The sequence below is a fragment of the Lissotriton helveticus genome, chromosome 3_1, assembly GCF_964261635.1.
Source record: "Lissotriton helveticus chromosome 3_1, aLisHel1.1, whole genome shotgun sequence".
NCBI lineage: Eukaryota > Metazoa > Chordata > Amphibia > Caudata > Salamandridae > Lissotriton > Lissotriton helveticus.
In genome coordinates, this window is record NC_136061.1 from 1037482983 (window position 1) to 1037502283 (window position 19301).

Genomic DNA, 19301 nt, shown 5'->3' on the forward strand with positions numbered 1-19301 from the left:
TATTTGGATCGCAGCCTGTGGTGATCTTTGGTGAGATGTGTCTCCTGGAGGAGGCAGATATCTGCCTTGGAGAGCTCCAGGTAATTGAGCACCGCTCTTCGTTTGATCGGGTTATTCAGACCCTTCACATTGAGGGTCAGGACCTTGAGTGCGTCACCTGTTATTAGCGGGGTAGGAAGTGGCCCAGGGGCTATACCCACCGTCCCATACTATGAGTGAAGAAAGAAAGGACCATGTCGCAACAGACCCAAAGCGGGGACGCCGTGGATGAGGGCCAAGGGAAAGTGTACGAGGGACCCCTACCCTGAAAAGAAAAACCCAAAACCCCACAACCAGATCCGGAAGCAGAACTAAAAACAAAAAAACAATTCAAATCTGGAAAACACAGTTCACATTACAATGTTAGTCTTCCCCGGGTATCCGGGAAGTCGTCATGGTGGGACTCAGAATGTAGTCAAGAATGGCGGTCCGGAACCACCCGCCACCCACCACGAATCAGCCAGCCGCCGACCAGAGGATGAAAGGAAGATCTCATAGTGCACAGTCATTCCACGTCCGAACTAGGCCCTGCCAGGGCGGCAGCGGTAAGGGCTTCCTGTTGTCCCTGGTCTATGGCTCGCTGGTTCGGTTTCTGGAATCTGCGCCTTCTACGGGGTTTCTGCCAACCTGATGGTGAAGTCCCAGGCTTCAAGTCGCGTTCCCCCGTCCATCTTCTTCTTGGGGCACCGCTAGACCCAGCAGCTGACAAGCCTCAGTAAGCGAGCGCATCTGGTGTAGCCTGTCCTTGAAGCGAAAGATAAGCTGAAACGGATGCCCCCATGAGTATGTGATGTTCTGTTGTCGGAGGTACTCCGTGACTGGGCGGAACTGCCTTCTGCGTTGCAGCGTAATTAGAGCAAGGTCTTGGTAGAGCACTGGAGAGTAGCCTTGGTAGGAGATAGGGGGCATGGTACATGCCTTAGCAAATATTGCTTCCGTTGTTTTAAAGTCTTGCAGGCAGACCAAAATGTCTGCTGGTGGAGCGTTGGGTGCACGAGGCGGGCCAACCCTATGTGCTCTGTCCAGAATAATGAGGGAGTCCGCCGGGGCACGCAGGATGCGTCTGAACAGGCCCTCCGTGAAGGCAAAGAGATCCCTGGTCTCATCCGACGCTTTCACCCCACGGATCCTGATGTTATGTCTTCGAGACCTGTTTTCCAGATCCTCCAGATGAACCTGCATATCAAGATGCTGATCTTGTAGACATATCACTTCCTGCTGCAAAGCATTCAGTTCCGTTGTCGCCACATCGTTCCTTCCCTCCAGAGTGGCCACCCGCTCGCCCACGCTATCCACATCTCTGCGAATTTCCCGCATTTCAGCAGTCAGTTCTGTTTTGACAGATTGTATGTGGACCGGAGAGTATTGAAAAGCTACTCCATAAATGACTTCGTGATGGGGGCTTCTCCCACCTCCGAACGGGGTTGCGTATTCGCCATCGGAGCCGAGGGGTTCGGGGCCCTACGGGTGGAGGAGGTCCGTTCGAAAAGTTCTTTTAGTGACTTCTGCTTCCGTGTCCTGGCTGTGGACATAATCCTCAGGGAGCCAGCGCTATTTCAGGAGCGAGATATTGACTGTTTAAACCTCTCCGCTTCAAAGCGTGCAGCCAGCAGCAGATCCAGTCCAGACCCAGGGGAAATCCTCTCTCACCTCAATCCACCACTAAGCTCAACGCCCCCACTGTGCAGGCCCTCCACCTCTCCTGGGGGACTCCCTCGGTGCAAGGCGATGGCCAAGGAGCGGTCGGACAGTGCACCTTCCACTCACGTCTCAGCCCCTTCCGCGGACGTTGAACTAGGGGGTCCCCAAGGGCGCTCGATCTTTGCCAGGCTCTCCCCGTAAGCCACCGATAGACGCACCTCCAGCTCAAGGCTCCCGGCCTATACAGCCACCACAGGCGTGCTCCGCTTCCCCCGGGTCACCGCCACTTCCCCGGCCTCACACGAAGCTGCTGGGCCCCCTGGCGCCGCCTCCGCGCTCCTCACCTCTCAGGACTAGGCCTCGCAAGTCATCGGAGGGCTCCACAGTCCTCGTGTCACTCCCTGCCTGGCCTGCACTGCGTGTCTTGGTCAGGTCTTTCGCCGGGCCCCGGCTGGTGGCCCTGTTCTCACCGCCGTGGGTTCACTCGCTGGGCCCCTGTACACGCCCCTGGTTCCGCCATTGGGGCCCACTGGCGTGGTCGCTCCTTCTGTGCCAGGGTCTGGGGTGATGGCCGGCCCCTCCCCGGACCCACCGCTGGGGTCCAAATGCTGCTCCAGGGGTCCAGCCGCCCCCCGTGTCCGATGCCCCTTTCGCCGCATCACCTCCGACGTCTGGAGCTGCTGGGCCGCGTCCTTGCCCTCAAGCGCGGTGGGCCTCCCCGCGGGACTAAGACCACTAGTCCAGCTCTGCACCGGCCGCCACGCCAGGTGTGCGACATGCCGGGACGCTCTCGCCAGCCCCTGGCAGCAGTGAGGGGCCAATCCCGGGTCACCGGTCCCGGCACCTGCGCGGGCCTGCAGCGCTCCGGTGCTAGCGTTGAAGTTAGGCCCGCTCGCGGGCCGCGTGCCTCGGCAGACCCCTTCACGGCCTGCCCCTGTCTGCGGGGCCTGCTTCGGTTCCCAGCGGTCGGCTGCTTCCGGCACCAACAGGAGTCGGCGACGGAGCCTCCGGAGCAGTCAGGGCCAGGGGGGCTCGAGGATGCACTCCGCTGCAGCTCCGGACGGTCGGCAGCTCACCAAGAAGCTATACGCCGCTATATGTGGTGGACGACGGGCGGGAGCTCCTCAAGTTGCTCCCTACCTCGCCGCCATCTTGGCCACGCCCTCCAGGCAGCAGATTTTAAAGATTATTCTTTTCCTTATAGGCAACCAATGTCAGGATATCAGAAGAGGTGTGGAGGCAGCCTCAGAAGGGAGGTTACAAATTAGATGGGCTGCAGGGTTTGGAACAACGTGCAGTTAGGATAGTAATGTCTGATTTGCAGAGGCGAGTACAGAGTTGCCACAGTCTAATCTGCTGATAAGTACCGGAACGAGGGTTCACATCGCCGAAAGAGGAAGAAAAAGGATGAGCTTTCCTCAACAAGCGTATCATATGGAAACAGGTGCCGATTGTAGACAGAGCCTGCGCTTTTATAGTTAGGGTTTGATAGACTACACTTCCCAGAATTCATAGACAAAAACCTGGACCAGAGCAGCACATCGCGCATGGACCTAGGAAACGTGGCAGATATGAAAAGGCCACTTTTTGGGCCTCATCTTCTGGACATCACCAATCATTAATTGCCAACTTCAAACACCCCAGGACCTCACCATCCCAATCATCCTCCTCAGCATCCAACACAACAAGCTCAATCCAAAAGCGAACAATAAAACTTCAGAAAGTTTAAAGACTCTCCACAGGCAACAAATGCAGAAACTAATCTTACTGTGCTACTTCCGCATCTGTCATCAACACCATTCTAAATGACTTTATATATTTCTGGAAACCCTTGAGAACACATAACTCTAAGCAAAAGTATAAATTTGCAAGCTGAAACCTTTGTCACCATGGACAACTGACGCTCTTCCGCATCCAGGAAAGAAGATGGAAGAAAAATAGAATCCATGATCACTGCACTACTAAAATCCCTCCGCATATACAGCAGACAACTCATCCTGTCAGACAAAGCCAAATACCATACTAACATCATTAATAAAGCTGCCAACAGAAACAGAACTTTCTTCAAAACAATCAAGCACTCAATTCTACCTCGCCCTCCTATCCCACACTTCACAGAGAAGTGCAATGCCATCAACTATTTCTTCCAGGCAAAAATACAGACGACCCCAAGGAACACCAACACCAAACCTGTCTCTTCTCTGATCCCTCCTCCTATTCAATGTATCTCACAATGGTAATCCTCCAAACCTCTGTCACTGACATCGTCCACTTCCTGAAAGCCACCTCCTTCATCAAACCCTTCTATGAACAAGCCATCCCTCCCCTAACGACCTTGTAAACTACAGGCACATTGCTCATCTACTCGTCACTGGAATGGAGCAGCTACCTTACAAATCATAGACGATGCCCAACTGACCACAGATAAAGATGATCCACGTCTCCTCATATTACTGAAATCCCTGCTGATTTTGATGCTGTCAACCATCGAACCCTCATTTACACCCTGAAGCGTTGAATGAGATTCATGGGAAACTGTTTTCACTGGTTTTCCTCAAACCTATCCAACCAACACCAGTTCATTTTACATCTAGTCCAACTGACTACTAGTACTAGAAGTTCCACATCACCTATGGAACTCCTAAAGATTTCCTCTTGTACTCTGCCATCTTAAACATCTATATGGATATTGGAAACTTACCCATTCTGCAAGTTGGTATACACCCTTGAAGCTGACTGTTCACTGACTCACCGCCAACCAGCTCAAACTTAACGCAAATAAAACTGAGTTTGTTCTAATCTCTCCACCCAAAACCAATCCAGACATCCAGGAATGGATCAAGGCTATCACAGCGCTAAACTGCCCTCCTACCATTGTGTACTCTGCGAAATCCCTTGGAATAACCCTTGACGGCAGCTTGAACATGCGGGCCATATCAACTCGATGGCCAAAACAGCCAGATTTCACCTGAGTTAACTAAGAATCCTGAAGCCCTTCCTCGACACTTCCGACCTAAAAACAGCAATCCAGGCACTAGTCATTTGCCGACTAATATGGATGCTCTCCTCTCGCATGGCTACCCAACAACTCTCTGGCCCCTTTGAAAGCTGCCGTCCCATCTTATCTCCATTACTGAACATAAGCGCTTCCGGAAGGAATTAAAAACATGGTTATTCGACCAAAATTAACAAGGTTCAGTCTTTTGACCATTCTCCTACTGGAGGCACGTAAGCGCCATGAGACCTTAGGGTGATTTGTGCGCTCAATAAGTTTCTGTGACTTTGACTTTTTGACTTTTGACTTTTTGACTCAACGCCGCCGCCAGACACCTAACTGGCTCAAAGAAATTCGACCACATCTCTCCCCACCTTAAAGCTCTGAACTGGCTTCCCCTTTAGGCCAGAATCCAACTTAAACTGGCCTGCATTACTCACAAGGCTCTTTACTTCCATTCCCCTGCATTTCTCGCCCAGAAACTCGTGATATCCGGAGGAGCCAGAAATTCCCGATCTGCCAGAGACATTTTGCTCCAACCAGCACGCTTCTGGAAAAAAAAACCTACAACCGGGCCTTCTCGGGGGCTGCTCGAAGAATTTGGAACTCCCTCCCACCCGCCATCAGAAGACTTCCATCTTTGGCATGCTTTAAAAAGGAGACTAAAACTTTCCTAATTACTCGCATAACAATCATATTACAATCATCTCAACGATCTGTTCCTCCCACCACTTTGGCATTATCCAGGGCTTTTACGGTTGATACCTACCCTGCACTCCTGTATCCCACCCAAGAGTTTGAGACTGCGTGCTTCTTGTATATTGTATCTACCTATTTTTTTATCCCAAAAGTATCCGGGACTTTGTACTGCTTGTTTTAGCTTATATATTGTATTTACCTATTTTTACCCCAATAGTACCCTCCCCTCCTAAATCTATTGTATACCACCCTTCAATCTCGTAAAGCGCTCGGATACCCTCACGGGTCTGATTCCGCTCTATAAAACTTAAAATAAAATAAATAATAAACACCCAGTTGGTTTATTTAATTTTCCTATAAGTCCCTGGTATGTGGTACCAAGTGTACCCAGGGCATCTAAATTAAATGCAGCCACTGGACTGAAGTACTCATTGATCCATCCACTGCAGTGGCACTGTAAAGCATGCCTACAGAACTACCAGTGTACCTTTGATGCACATTTCTAAACTGCAAGTGCAACCTGTCAAAACAGCCCCTTTTTTGATAGGCCAAAACCTTCCTTTTAAAGGTTAATAAGTCACTCCTAAGTGGTCCCTACTGCCCAAAGGTAGGTGCAGGGTATTTAAATGTAGGATATGTAAATGTTTAAAGTTAAACAAGTCCGTACAGTGAAAAGGTCCTAACAGCTATTTAGTTTTCACTGTAGCACGGTTTGCTGTTCCCTAGTAAAGCATAGGGAAAAAATATAAATTCAATCTGTGGCTAGGAAAAAGCTAACATTTTTATTTTGGACTGATTTGTCATACATGTTTTGGAAAGGGGACTTTAGAAAGTTAACTTTGTCCTGCCTGAAGTCTCTGGAAGCTAAATTTGCATTTTGCTCTCGACTTCTGCCAGCGAGTAATTATCATTTGCGTAGGCATGAATGTGGTGTGAACTTGCGGCCACGAGCAAACAACAGGCTGACCTGAATGGGCACAGGCAACCCATCTGAACCTGACTGAATAGGCATGGTGGGGATGTGAGGATCATTTTTGACAAAGTGTCAAATCCTCCTTGAGCGTCACATCCTGCTGTAGAGGTCTGCTGGGGTTTTTCAAATGACACTCCAGGTGCATTTCAAAGAGGCCTCCCCTAGCACATTCAAATATTAGCTGACACCTGGGCATGGCACTTCTTTTGTCCTTCCAGTCAAACAGGCCCCATTCACAGTAGGCCTCTTTTTGACATTACAGTGTTGAAACCTGTCTGACAGGTCTAATGGGCTTGCATATAACATTTGGGGTGCACATCAAAGGAGGGAAACGGGCGGCAAAACAATTCTTGTGTATCCCACATCTGGTTACTTAAAACCCGGCTTTGTTCTACCAGAGTTAGTCTCTAAGGTTGTTCTGGGTACAGGGGACGGGCTTCAAACCAGATTGTAGGCATAGATGTGGGTGGAGACAAGGATTACCATAGTACACTCCCCACAGGCACTCCAGCACTCAAAGCCCAATGTTTTTTGAAAATGCCCATAGTGGGTAGGGTTAGCCCCAGGAACCGGGCCTCTCCTGTTGGCATCTGCCTCCCATCCTCAGAGTCTCTAACTGCTTCAACTGGGGGCTTTAGAAGTGTACTCCTATGGTGGAATGTGACCTAAAGGACTAAAATCAGAAGGCAAACTCTTTGAACAAGACAAACCTGGTCCTGTATCTGGCCTGCATTCCATTGTGGTCAGTGTCAAAATTGTGCCCTAGGATGTGTTCTACCGAAACCATTGACTATCATCAGTAATTTGTGCTTCTTGGAGCTATTTCTATTTAAAACTTTAAAATTCATACCTCCAGATGCCTATATTGTATTTTTGTCACTTTGTTTACAACATTTTACTCTATAGGTACCATGGGGTTGAGCTCAGGTTTAATTAGTGACTTTAGTGGTTCACCCTGACAGAGACTGTAATTATTAGGTGAGGTGGGTACTCACACCACTCAACTAATAACCCCATTTCTTTTTTTTAAAACAGACTTTCTGCGGGCTATGCTCATAGATGACATCATCAGACTTCATCAATATGCAGAGGTCACACATCTGTATATGAAGGTCTCCTCAGCTCATGGTATCAAACATCTCAAAACACTGCTTGCACCTCACCTTAGATGTAGAGAACCTATCCAATGCTAAACCATAATGTTCGCCAAGAACGACAAGCAACAACTAGTCCAGCTTGGCTCAACATGAACCTGGACGATCTGAACTCAAACTTTCATCCATTGCCACTTCTCTTGGCTTCACCTTGGACACTGATCTGAGCATGAAGGAAAACATCTCCATAAAAACTAAGGCAGACTGGTACCAGCTCTCTAGAAAGTAAAACTGTTCCTCTCAGAAAGTGACTTCAGAACTGCTATCCAAGTCCTCTGCTTTTGCATTTGGATGGTGGCATTGCCATTCTCCACAATGGCCCCTATAGGGGCATCATACAAGCAGAGCACACCGCCTCAAGGGTCTAAGAATATGGCTACATCTGGTCCACGCTGATACATTTTCACTGGCTGCCCCTGAAAGCCCACAACATCTTCAAAATCAACTGCGTCAGCTGCAAAGTCATTACGAGTGGCACCCTTGCCCAGCTGGCAGATAAGCTCATTATCTCCGGAGGCTCCCTGCACATACACAACTAGGACATCATCAAACAGGAGAAGAAGTAGGACACAAATCAAAAAACAAGGCAACAGACCTTCTCCATCTACGCACACAGTATCTTCAACAGTATCCCCATGGCCATCAGAACTGCAATAACACGGACACAATTTGCGAAACAGCTGGAATACAACTCTTTAAAGAAAACAACATAATGATGCAGTGGCAGTTCAATTTGCCCTTAGAAGTCAGCAATCACATGCTGCCTGTCTGTGCCATGGACACTGTACTGACCTCCAATGCCTTTCAACTCCGTTCACAGTATATATACCACATACATTTATATCAACAATGCTCATGACTTCACCCATGACCGAATGATAAACTATATCCAAATTAGATTATGTATCACATTATCATTAACACTTTTAATGTGATGACTATGATTGAATGTAGTATTATTTATTGGCTTGAATATACGGTATTTATTAATGTATTGATATTAGACATTTTTACTTACTGGCACACGTTTGTTGGTGCCATAAGCACTGCAACCAAATCTTTAGGAGGTTGCTGACTGTGACCCATGCTCGCGACACAAACAAAGAAGCCTTGTTTGGTGGTGGGGAGGAAAAATCTTGAGCTCTGATACTTGCTGGGTGACCACTAGAGGCCAACAAGGCTGCTAAGGACAAGTAGAAGGAGGATTGTTTTACCCCATGTGATGCTTCATCTAGGAGCATCCAGAAGAGTAAGACAGTAGAGAACCCCTGATGTAGTGGGGTCAAAGTTGGGTGAGCCATCAACACCTTCTAAGAGCTTAATGAGAGGACAGGTACAATGTTGTTATATTAATGTCATTTGTAAGCACAGAAAGTTTAACTTCTTGGCGCTACAGTTAACTTACAAAAAAGAGACGTTAGGCACAGCAGTGAAAAAAGAATAACTAAGATAAAAACCAAAGTAAATATTATTAATTAGAAAGACAAGTTTTCATAATTTTTCTAAACACAAGACAGGATTCCGAGCGCAGAGGTAGCTAATTCCAAAATCTGGGCACAGAAACAAAGAATGTTCTTTTTCCATAGTTAGAGACCTTTGGTTTGCAAATTTGTAGAAGGAACCGGCTTGCAGATCGCAGCCATATAGCAGGTCTCATCCATGAGAATTTAGAGGCCAGCATGGCTGAGGTATTTTGGTAGATAGCTTTGATTATGGTGACCACAGATTTGAACGTTTATCTACAGGTCAGACTGGGAACCAGTGTTGTGACATTAGAACTCGAGTAATATGATCACATCTGGAGCATCATACTAGCGACAGGCTGATGCATTCTGTGGTAGTTGGAGACATTGGAACAGTTGGCTGGGGAGGCTAGGTAAATGGCATTACCATAATAAATTCTAGTCTGGATCACTGCATTAACAACTGGGAGGTGGAGGCAAGAGTTCTAAAAATGGAAGCATTCTTTGCAGGGTCTTAAAACTAAAAAAGCAGCAGTGGTGTCAACATTATCCACTAGTCTATGCAGATTATCTAATACTTAAAGAACAATTACCCAGTACCACAATTGGATCTTAAATTGGCTTGGAATGTGTCAAACAACTTGCTTACCAGATGTTAACCCACAAATTGTTGTAATTTGAAAAAGCACTTAATATATTACAAATAAGATCATTGGTGCAGGTGTGGGTACAGACTTTAGGATGAGGATCCTCTTATTAGAAATGATGGTGTAGAAACCACCAGTCCCACTGCCGCTATTTTTGTATTGTTGAGACCCAACAGTAATGCTGAGTGAACATGTGTCTATTCTTCCACATTGCTGTTCTACAGATGTCTTGTTTAGAAACACAAGCAAACAAAACGGTAGTGGTAACACTCCTTGTAGAACGGGCTCTCACTTTCTCTTGCAAAGGTCTTTCTGCTTTATGATGGAAGAACACAATTGCGGTAGACATTCAACATGCTATGTTTTGTTTTGAAAGAGGAAAGCCTTACTGAATTGTTGCCGAGCTTGGCAATTCATTGTCTGTTTTAATCATGGTGGATCATATTGTTCTTTATTGGTTGGAACAGAGGTGTAACGGTTAGGTCCCGCGTCTGTAAAAGATGAAACTCCGTGGTAGCAATTCTAAACGCTTGATGTTAACTATAGTGCAGCTCTTGGTTGAACTGCTTCAGTTCGCATCTGCGCCTCTAAATGGTTGCAACCCGATGTTGAATTAACTCATTGACTAACTTAGATCCGGCAGTCATGTCAGAATTGGTTTTGGAGGATATGCGCTATTTTATTTGGCAACCATGGTGACCGAATGTTGTAATCCTTTCTATGTCTAATGGCGATTGCTTACTACTCTAACAGTTACACCTCTGTTCCAACCAATAAAGAACAATAGGATCCACCATGATTAAAACAGGTAATGAATTGCCAAGCTCAGCAACAATTCAGTTGACATCTAAAGCCAACATGGAAGGCATGTAAATACTTCTCTTTTCCACAGATTTTTCTACTTTTTGTTGCAATCACGGTAATAGACAGATAAAAATGAAAAATTTTTGATTCATTTTATTCTTGGTTACAGACGTGACGTATTCATTTGTGATTTTCGAGGTGAGTGAGCAATGCTGTGAGAGTTGAGAAGTGTTCTAAAGGTTACGAGAAAAAGTTTAGTAAGAGACAATTTAATTTTTTGTCTTATGTATTGACTAAAGCTGTGCTTTAAATTTCAAGTTTCATTACATTAGACAGAAGGCTTTCTTGTACATACATGTTGTATATATTGAATTTTGTTAGTAATATTTGAATTTCTGATGCTTCACCACAAGTAAAGGGTACCAAAATAGTCCTAAGGTGGGCATAGTGTGAGTGCGGTAAGATTGAGTGTATGGATGGATGTGAAGAGTAGGTACTTTAGAGTAAGAGTCTGACACTGTTTACATGGTGATCAAAGGTTTAGTTGTTTTAGAAAGTGAGTGTGAGTGATGGATTCAAAGGAGCTCCTAAAAAGATAAAAGACTGAAAAAACAATCGTTTTTTGAATGTATAATTTTGCTAAAATAAATCCCAAGTAAAAGGTGATATAAAAAGAATCAAAATAAAAAGTTGTAAAGTTGTAAGAAACAGAAAAAGTGGTTTATTGCGGACAATTGTTTCAATCAGTGTCTGTCTACACTGTGGTAAAAATAATTGTGCAGTACTGGCATTTGTTTTGTTTATTCTATAACATAAAATTTAAGGCATCTTTTTATATTTAGTGTATGAAATGCTTTTTCTGTGACATCTTTAGGATTCTAGAAGAATGCCTACAATAATACAAGTTAGTTTCAAGTGAAATTCTAACAGAACTCTTGAAATTAATACGGGATTTGTGTTTAATATGACCCAATCATCTCTAAACTGCATATAAGGTTCTTTGAAAGTAAAGGTTTGAATTTCACTTATAGATGTTAATGCAGACAGTAATGCCAGTGTCCATCAAATATATTTCTGTTCAGATTTGTGTAGGGGTTCAAAAGGACTCTTCATCTACTGTTAAAGGACTGTATTTAGCCTTAGGTGATTATGGTTGTAAGAATGGTTGTTTTGGTGATCTGGTCTTTGCAGGCTCTGGGAACCTTTTGTAATAATCAGCCAACATAAACCATAGGTCTTTAACAAAAGATCTTGGGAATTACACGATCTACTCATGGTACTGTCTTCAAGCTTGAAAGGCCCATATTCTTAGAGGAACTGAATAGGTCTAAGCTTATGTGTTTCTTGTGTGTCAGCATGAGGAGGAGAATATATGTAAGGGAAATATGCCATATACTCCATAGACTGTAGGCCGAACCACAAGGGCAATCATCATCTGAATCTTCAACATCTCATAACTGGCTTGGTGGCAGAGGCGAAACCTTATTAGGCAAGGTACGTTCTGGCATCAATGGCATGGTAATACCTTATTCTGATAGCAACATGATTTTTATTCAGCGTCGACTGTGCCATTGACGGTTTCTTCTTTGACTGGGCCATATCATCTGTAAGATGGAAGTGATCATCAACTGGATTACAGTTGATGGTGAAACGACCATCGCTGCAGCGGGGATCGTCAATGTAGCAGTCAACGTCATTGCCATTGTTACTGATGTGGGTGACCTCGCCGACGATATCCCGATTGTTGACAGTGCCTCGTCATCGATGACTGTTCAATCGTGTTGACAGCATTTTCTTTTTTTGAGCGATACCTTGTCTACTCTTACCTTGATTCAGGTGACAATTGAAGTAGCTGAAGATTCAAGGTTTTTCGGAATTAAATTGAGCAGACTCAGTTTACATGAAGTGCAGTAGAAAATCTGAGGTATGGTTACCCTTGAGGAAGTAGTTATCAGGGTGCTGCAGTCTTGATGGGGGATGTTTGCTCCTTTTTTTTTTTTATATATGATGCGAGTAGGATAATAAAGTTGATGTTTTCTAGCCCTTACAGCCTGTGGATAACACTGCACTGCTTTCTAAGTATACCACAGGATTCACACTTTGAAGACAGGGAATAATTCAATCATGTAACTATATGAAAGATAACATTCGGGAAAACTATACTCCGAGAAAGAGAGCTAATGAAACTCAGCAGATGGTCTTCTATTGATAGCTACAAAGCGGTTTCATATAAATCGGCAGCCAAAGATAATTTAAAGACCCTTTGAGACAGGTTAGACAGATAATACCTGTCAGTTGCGAGGCAGTAACAGATTTGAAACTCATGAGTAAAACCTCAGAAGTTGGTAAGGGAAGTATGTATCATAACTTTTTCCAAAGGAGCAAATAGTTCTACCCTGATTTTATTATTAGTTTCCTCAGAATAAGAGGGTAGTTCATCATATAGTTTTCTAATGAGGTGGGTGACAGAATTTAGAGGCATGGGGTGATTGAGGTTGCCCAACAATGTGGAAAAGCCCTTTAGGTAGATTGTGGATGTATGTAATCTTTTGAGAGAAATGCGTGTTTTACTGGCCTCCTGAATTTTTTGTATATATATATATATATTCATCTGTGTGGCATAATGATATTTAGACACCATTGTATAGAGAGTATGTTGCTAATATATTAACAATTAATTCCTTAATCGTACAGAGTAAAAAATATATATATATATTTTTCAGAGAGATTAGGTTGTAAAGACAGATTTGTATTGCCTTTTTTCCACTCTTACATTAGTGCTTCATATATAAATCCAGTATGTAATGTTCCTTCCCTAACATGTACAAACAAGTCGAAATGCTTCATTTGGTAAGAATTAATGTTCTGGTATGTAGTCACTGCAGATGAATGAATTCTAGTAAAGCCAAAACATTTTCACCCTCTATGTGCCACGTAGGCCTGGGGTTTTATCAATGGTGAAAACTGGTAAAGGTTATTAATAACTATTAAGATTTATTTGCATTTAGTTTGTTGTACCTTTTTGAGAGTGACCTACTATACAGGTGTGAGCTGCACCCTTTTGACAACACTGCACTTGTGATAGGGAGCCAGCTAAATGTTGTACCTTATATTAAGTCCTAAGTCTATATGTTAGGTTGGTGAAGGGTGAAAGAAAAAACAAAAAGATTACTATGAGATATTGGTGTATGCTATTCTAAGTATTAATTTTATTGCTGCTTAATTAAGCATTAACATGCGCTGGAATGAATACTGTGGTGTTTCCTTGAAGATGACAATTGCAATAGCCACTGGTACGTTACCGTAATAATAATGATCCTGGAAATTGTTATTACTTAGTTTGATTTAAGCGCTTAAATGTATGGCTCTGGAATAGAAGTCAATAAGTGTAGAGGATAAGAATTATCTTGATACAAGTATCACATGATACTTGGCTACTAAATGGGTCTTGAAGCAAACCAATTCCAGATCGTTTAGGTAACAGAACGTTTACTGTAACTTATTAGAAACAGGCTCTGTACAAGTAGGAACAAATAACAAGGGATTGCAAATGAGAAGATGTTACTAAGGAGGTTACTAATGATCATGGATATACTAATATGCCCAATTATCATATGGTTCTGGAAAAGCAAGTAACCAGTAAAAATGAATAATTTTAACTTGATGAAAGTATTAAAATAAATTCCTTAGATACTGGATATGTCCTTAAGTCATAGCAATACAATCTAGTTTAAGTCACCTAAATGTTACGGTAACTTGTTAAAATCACGCTCTGTGCAAGTAGGAACCGATGACATGAGTCTGCCAATGAACAGAAAGTGACTAGAGCTTACCTCATGTAGGCCAGGCTGCCTTTAGCTCCGATGCAGTCTTTGCAGTTCATGAGGGTGCGCCACCAGTGTTATCCTTGGACGTCATTTTTATAGAAACCTGTCCTGGATTACTGTGTGAATAACTAGCCCTTCGTTAGTTTCTGTGTCTACGCTTGACATGGGGACTATCATATTTTTTGTCACCATCTTAAAATGCTATGTTATTTAGGAATCTCTCAAAGCAAAGGTAGAGATTTTAGCATCATCTACAAAGTAATTTACTTTGAGTATATTATTACATACATCAGTTTTAAAAGTGGTGCCTTATTGGGAGTTATTTTAGAAATGGATGAGGTCCAGAACAACTATCAAGTGTCTGAGTATATGGTAAACGTGCTACTTAGTAAGACAAAATGTCTAGAGGCGGAATGATTAAATTTACATGTGTAATGGTCCGAAAGAAAGAAAAACGAGAATGAAAAAACGTTTCAATAGAATTACATTTATCGGCCCTGGTGGTTGTTTTCCTTGGACATACCAGTGTTGAATAAAGCTTTGTAGGTCACTGTGTAGATGGTCGTTGTAAGTTTCTGGGTCTTTGCATGACCTTGGGACAGTCTCAACTATAGGCTCCATCTTTTAATGTTGTGTTCTAAAGATATTTACATCACTGGGAACTTAAAGAGTCATTTGGAGATATAACTGGGTGGTCTCTACAATATCCCAAAGTAAGACTTTTAGTACGTGAAGGATTTCTGTTGAGTGTTAGCCCTGTTCTGCTGCTGGCAAAGTGCCCCATGTGATCCTATTGCATGTCCATAAACCAATTTAGAGAATTACTATGGTTGAAGAAAACTGGAATAGAAAAAAGACTTATAATAATATACATGTAGCATCTCCAAATAAATAGTTCTCCATGTTTTAGTTATATACATGGTTATAAGTTCCCATATACATACTGAGTTCAGCAATATAGATTGATTCAGATGAATACAAAACCCATACTATTATCTTAAGAATTAAATCATCACATCCCAGATCAATGAGTCTTGACTGAGATGGTAAATCAAAGCAAACACATCTGTAACTCACCAACTTTGTTTCAGGCCCAGTCTTACTCTAGAAAATTTTAATTTTGTGCACTTTCCCGTCTACGAAGAATCAGTTCTTGATTGCCTTCTTAAAGATGTTTTTTGGATTTTTGAATACCATGGAACGTAAATGTTTGTTGATGCTGATGGTGGTCCTCATAATGTTCAACCAACAGTAAGGTCTTGTAAATTTTTGTAATGTTCTTGAATCCTGTTTTTAAGTAGTTTAATGGTTGCATTGATATGTGTTTTGCAGGGGCATGTCATATTGTACCATACTAATGTACTTTCACAGTTTATCCAATCTTTAATTTGATATCTAGGTAAACTAATTATTGATTTTGTTGTTCTTTCTCAGTTTGCAAACAGATACATTTTTACATGTGAAAAAGCCTCTGGTGTTGTCCAGAAATGTACCTCGTTTATTTCTCTCATCTGAGAAAAACGATTGACAGTCTTAGTCGCAGATTATGTGCTCTTTTGAAATTCCTCTTAGAATACTCCTTAATGCCATCTTGAAGTTGACGATAATGACCAATGTCTCTGCAATATTTTCCAAATGTAATGATGACCATTGTAATATTCAGTAATAAATCAAATCTGAGGTTAGGAGCTCTTAATCTTTTTCGAGTCTTGTATTAGGTTCATTCAGTTTATATGTTGAACTTCTTGCAAGTTTTTGGACGAGGAAGACAAGTTGTATTCTATATTGCTTAGTCTAGTGGGAATTTCCTCAGACCTTTGTATGAAGTATTCATTTTTGCTACAGTTTCTCCTTTATCTCGTGTATTCCCCCCTTGGAAATAGTAGTTCTAGGGTGCCAGCTGGTAGCATGTAGAATTTAACTGAATGCGGTTTTACAATGGATTTTGCTGTGTACTTTATTGCTTTCAGTGTACATGGTCAAATCCATGCATTCAATTACTTTTTGGGAGACTGTGGATGCTGCAAGTAAACCCCATTTATTACTGGATAGCTCCTGAATGAAACTCTGCATTGTAGGATGTCTCTATACATGATATTAAGAGCCTGTTGAGTAATTCAATCACAGTTTCCTTTCTGCTTGTCTGACTTTTAGTTTCATGGTTTTTAAATCTGGCCAAAAAACAATTTTCATGAGTGCTATTTGGCTGTTTGTGGAACAGAACAAAAACTAGAGGGCCTGTATGGCAGCTTTGAGAGTTGAAAAAAGCAGGACGAGGTAGGGAATGAAATGTGAGAGGTGGAGAATGATGCGACAGAGGCTGCTTATGGAGTCATGGTTTTGGAATTCTTCAGGAGAAATGCTGCAGGTGCCTTGGGGAAGATAGAAGGCAGTTTTGAGATGCTGGATTATATTAGGAGGGGCAGCCATCTTAGGATGCCTTAAAGGTTCAAAGGTGAGCTTCTAGGGATATAAAAGGATGGAGAGCATGATGGTTGTGAAGGCACGTAGACGATACCCCAAATTAGTAACAACTGGAGAATACATTGGTGGCACAGTGATGGTGGTGTTTTTTTCAGCAGCGCTAAGCAAGGGGTCAGATATTTCTAGCTACTGTGCAGAGGAAAATTATGATGACACACTGTGATAGGCTATCAGACAAAAGTCTAGGACAATAAACCCCGTCGATGGTGACCTGAAGGAAAGTGGCCTCCATGCACAACACAAGCTTCATCATGTGCTCTTTTTACTCATGTTTTTACAAAGTCTACAAACAAGTAACTCACTGTATAGGCAACTCGGCATATAGGTTATGTGAAATTAGCCTAATGTTCTATGTGTTCAACTAGTTTGAACTGAATGGGCTGAACCCAAATACTTAGAATGAACATCAGGGAATGGAACAGTACTGATTTCATCACATAGATATGAATAAATACATGTTTCTACTGCCAACATCAGTATTGACCATTATGAAGAGAAATATTTCCTGAGTGAAGACATGTGTACAACAGCATTTACTCATGATCTAATTACCTTCCTTCTGTTGAGCCACAACCGGTGTTTGTGTTTCTTTTGTGTATGTTACAATTTCTTTAGGTGGGAAGTCAACTTGTGTGATTTTGGCCATTGCAAGTTTAACCTGCCCTCGTCTGCACCAAAACAGAAAGAAAAGAAGAAAACATCTTATTTTGCACATGGTTTTGCATTTCTAACAAGCACATTTTAAAGTACACCCAAGTAAATAGTGAATTGCAGGAAAATATCTTGCATCATTCATAAGCAAGTATATAAAAAAAGCAAATTATATATATATTTTTTTTGTAAAATTGCAAATTATATTTTTACAAGTTGATCATCTTAATTCTGAAAAAGACATCCACAAAGAGAATTTAACAAACCGTGTAAAAGTAGCAATACCAAAAAAAAAAAAAAACAATGACTTGATCTCTTTACCCACATTTGTAAATGTCTTTGGTTAGTCCACAGACCCCTTTCATGGGCAACCTGTGAACTTTGTATCATATGACAACATGACAAAAAAACTGTTAAAAAAAAATAAAAAACAAGAGCTAGGGAAAGTACCCCTTTACAGCCTGTATCCTTTATCTACCTGCCAAGGCTTTCCGTTCAGTACAAATAGGGAAGGGACAAAGTTTAGTTTGGTAATGCAAGGGAGTCTTTGGATTAAGAGTGTGGGTGCGCGTGTATATATATGCAAGAAGGAGAGAACTCTGGGTAGTTCTCAAGTTTAGGTGGAAAGCAGCTCCTGTTAGAGCACTCTCAACACCAGCGACACTCTAGATATGCTCACCTCAAATGTCTGTTTTTCTATAAAAGTCTTTAAGCATAGGATTAGCAAAGTGCCATACACGCCGAGATAGAAAAGGACAAAGTATTTTGCCATTTCTACAGCAAAGTCTTTAAGAATAGGACTAGCACAGTGCTGTCCTCGCCGAGCTGTAAAATGGCAAAAGCCATTTATCACTCCAGGCACAGTATTACAGCTTTGAAATGGTACAATACCAACTCAAGCCAACCTAAAGGGGCCGCTCTCTCTGAAGAGCTCTAATTAGAGCGAAACACTGTGTCAGGGGTTGCTTTTACTCATTTCAGGTTGGCTTGAGTTGGTATTTTACCATTTCGAAGCTGTAATACTGTGCCTGGAGTGATAAATGGCTTTTGTCATTTTACAGCTCGGCAAGGACAGCACTGTGCTAGTCCTATGCTTAAAGACTTTGCTGTAGAAATGGCAAAAGACGTTGTCCTTTTCTATCTCGGCATGGATGGCAGTTTGCTAATACTATGCTTAAAGATTTTGATAGAAAAACAGACATTTGAGGTGAGCAGATCTAGAGTGTCGCTGGTATTGAGAGTGCTCTAGCAGGAGCTGCTTTCCACCTAATCTTGAGAACTACCCAGAGTTCTCTCCTTCTTTTTTGCATAATTTATGCATCACTCGATCCCTGAAAGTGTTTTGTTTTGATATATATATAAGAAACCTTTCTTGGAAACGTTGGTGAGAGTTTGCACTACTAGTACTTTAGTACTTGTGTTCATATCAGTGAATACATTTTCTTTTCTCATTTCAATCACATCTTGTGAGTCTCTTAAACAATTGGGTGAGACTGGACACGTGGCACAAATTTTGTATGGACCCCCCAGCTCTTCTCCATAGACTAATGCTATCAGAGTGAACTAAAAGTGACTTATTTGACTGCTTCTGAATGAAATCGCAGCAGCTGCCTTTGCTCCAGCAAAGTATGCATATCATGCTCAGTTCCCTTTCTCCCTCAAAGTGGGTGTCCTATGGATATCAAAACCAACAGAGATGCAAGACAAGAGGGTAACTCAAAAAGAAACATGTCTGGATCCTGGCACTCACCTTCTGCCTCAAAGGTATTGAGTGTCTAGGAGTGATGGCAAATTCTTTGATGCAAATCTCAAAGTATATCCCACAATTCAAAATGAGGTAATTTATTTCCCTAACAAGAGAGTGGACTAATTAAAAAAGACCCTAATTGATGTAAAAGCTTGAAATGGCCAGAGGCATGATGCT

General features: G+C 42.5%; 1 protein-coding gene across 4 annotated transcripts in view; it reads right to left on the reverse strand.

Annotated features, from left to right (window-relative positions):
- Positions 1 to 19301, reverse strand: part of DYNC1I2 (dynein cytoplasmic 1 intermediate chain 2) — a 459267-nt gene that overhangs the window by 225695 nt on the left and 214271 nt on the right. For all 4 annotated transcript variants that reach the window (XM_078681574.1, XM_078681573.1, XM_078681572.1 and 1 more), the window contains one exon: positions 17279 to 17394. In XM_078681574.1, the coding sequence (XP_078537700.1) occupies positions 17279 to 17394 (116 nt within the window). The remainder of the gene's footprint in view (positions 1 to 17278; positions 17395 to 19301) is intronic.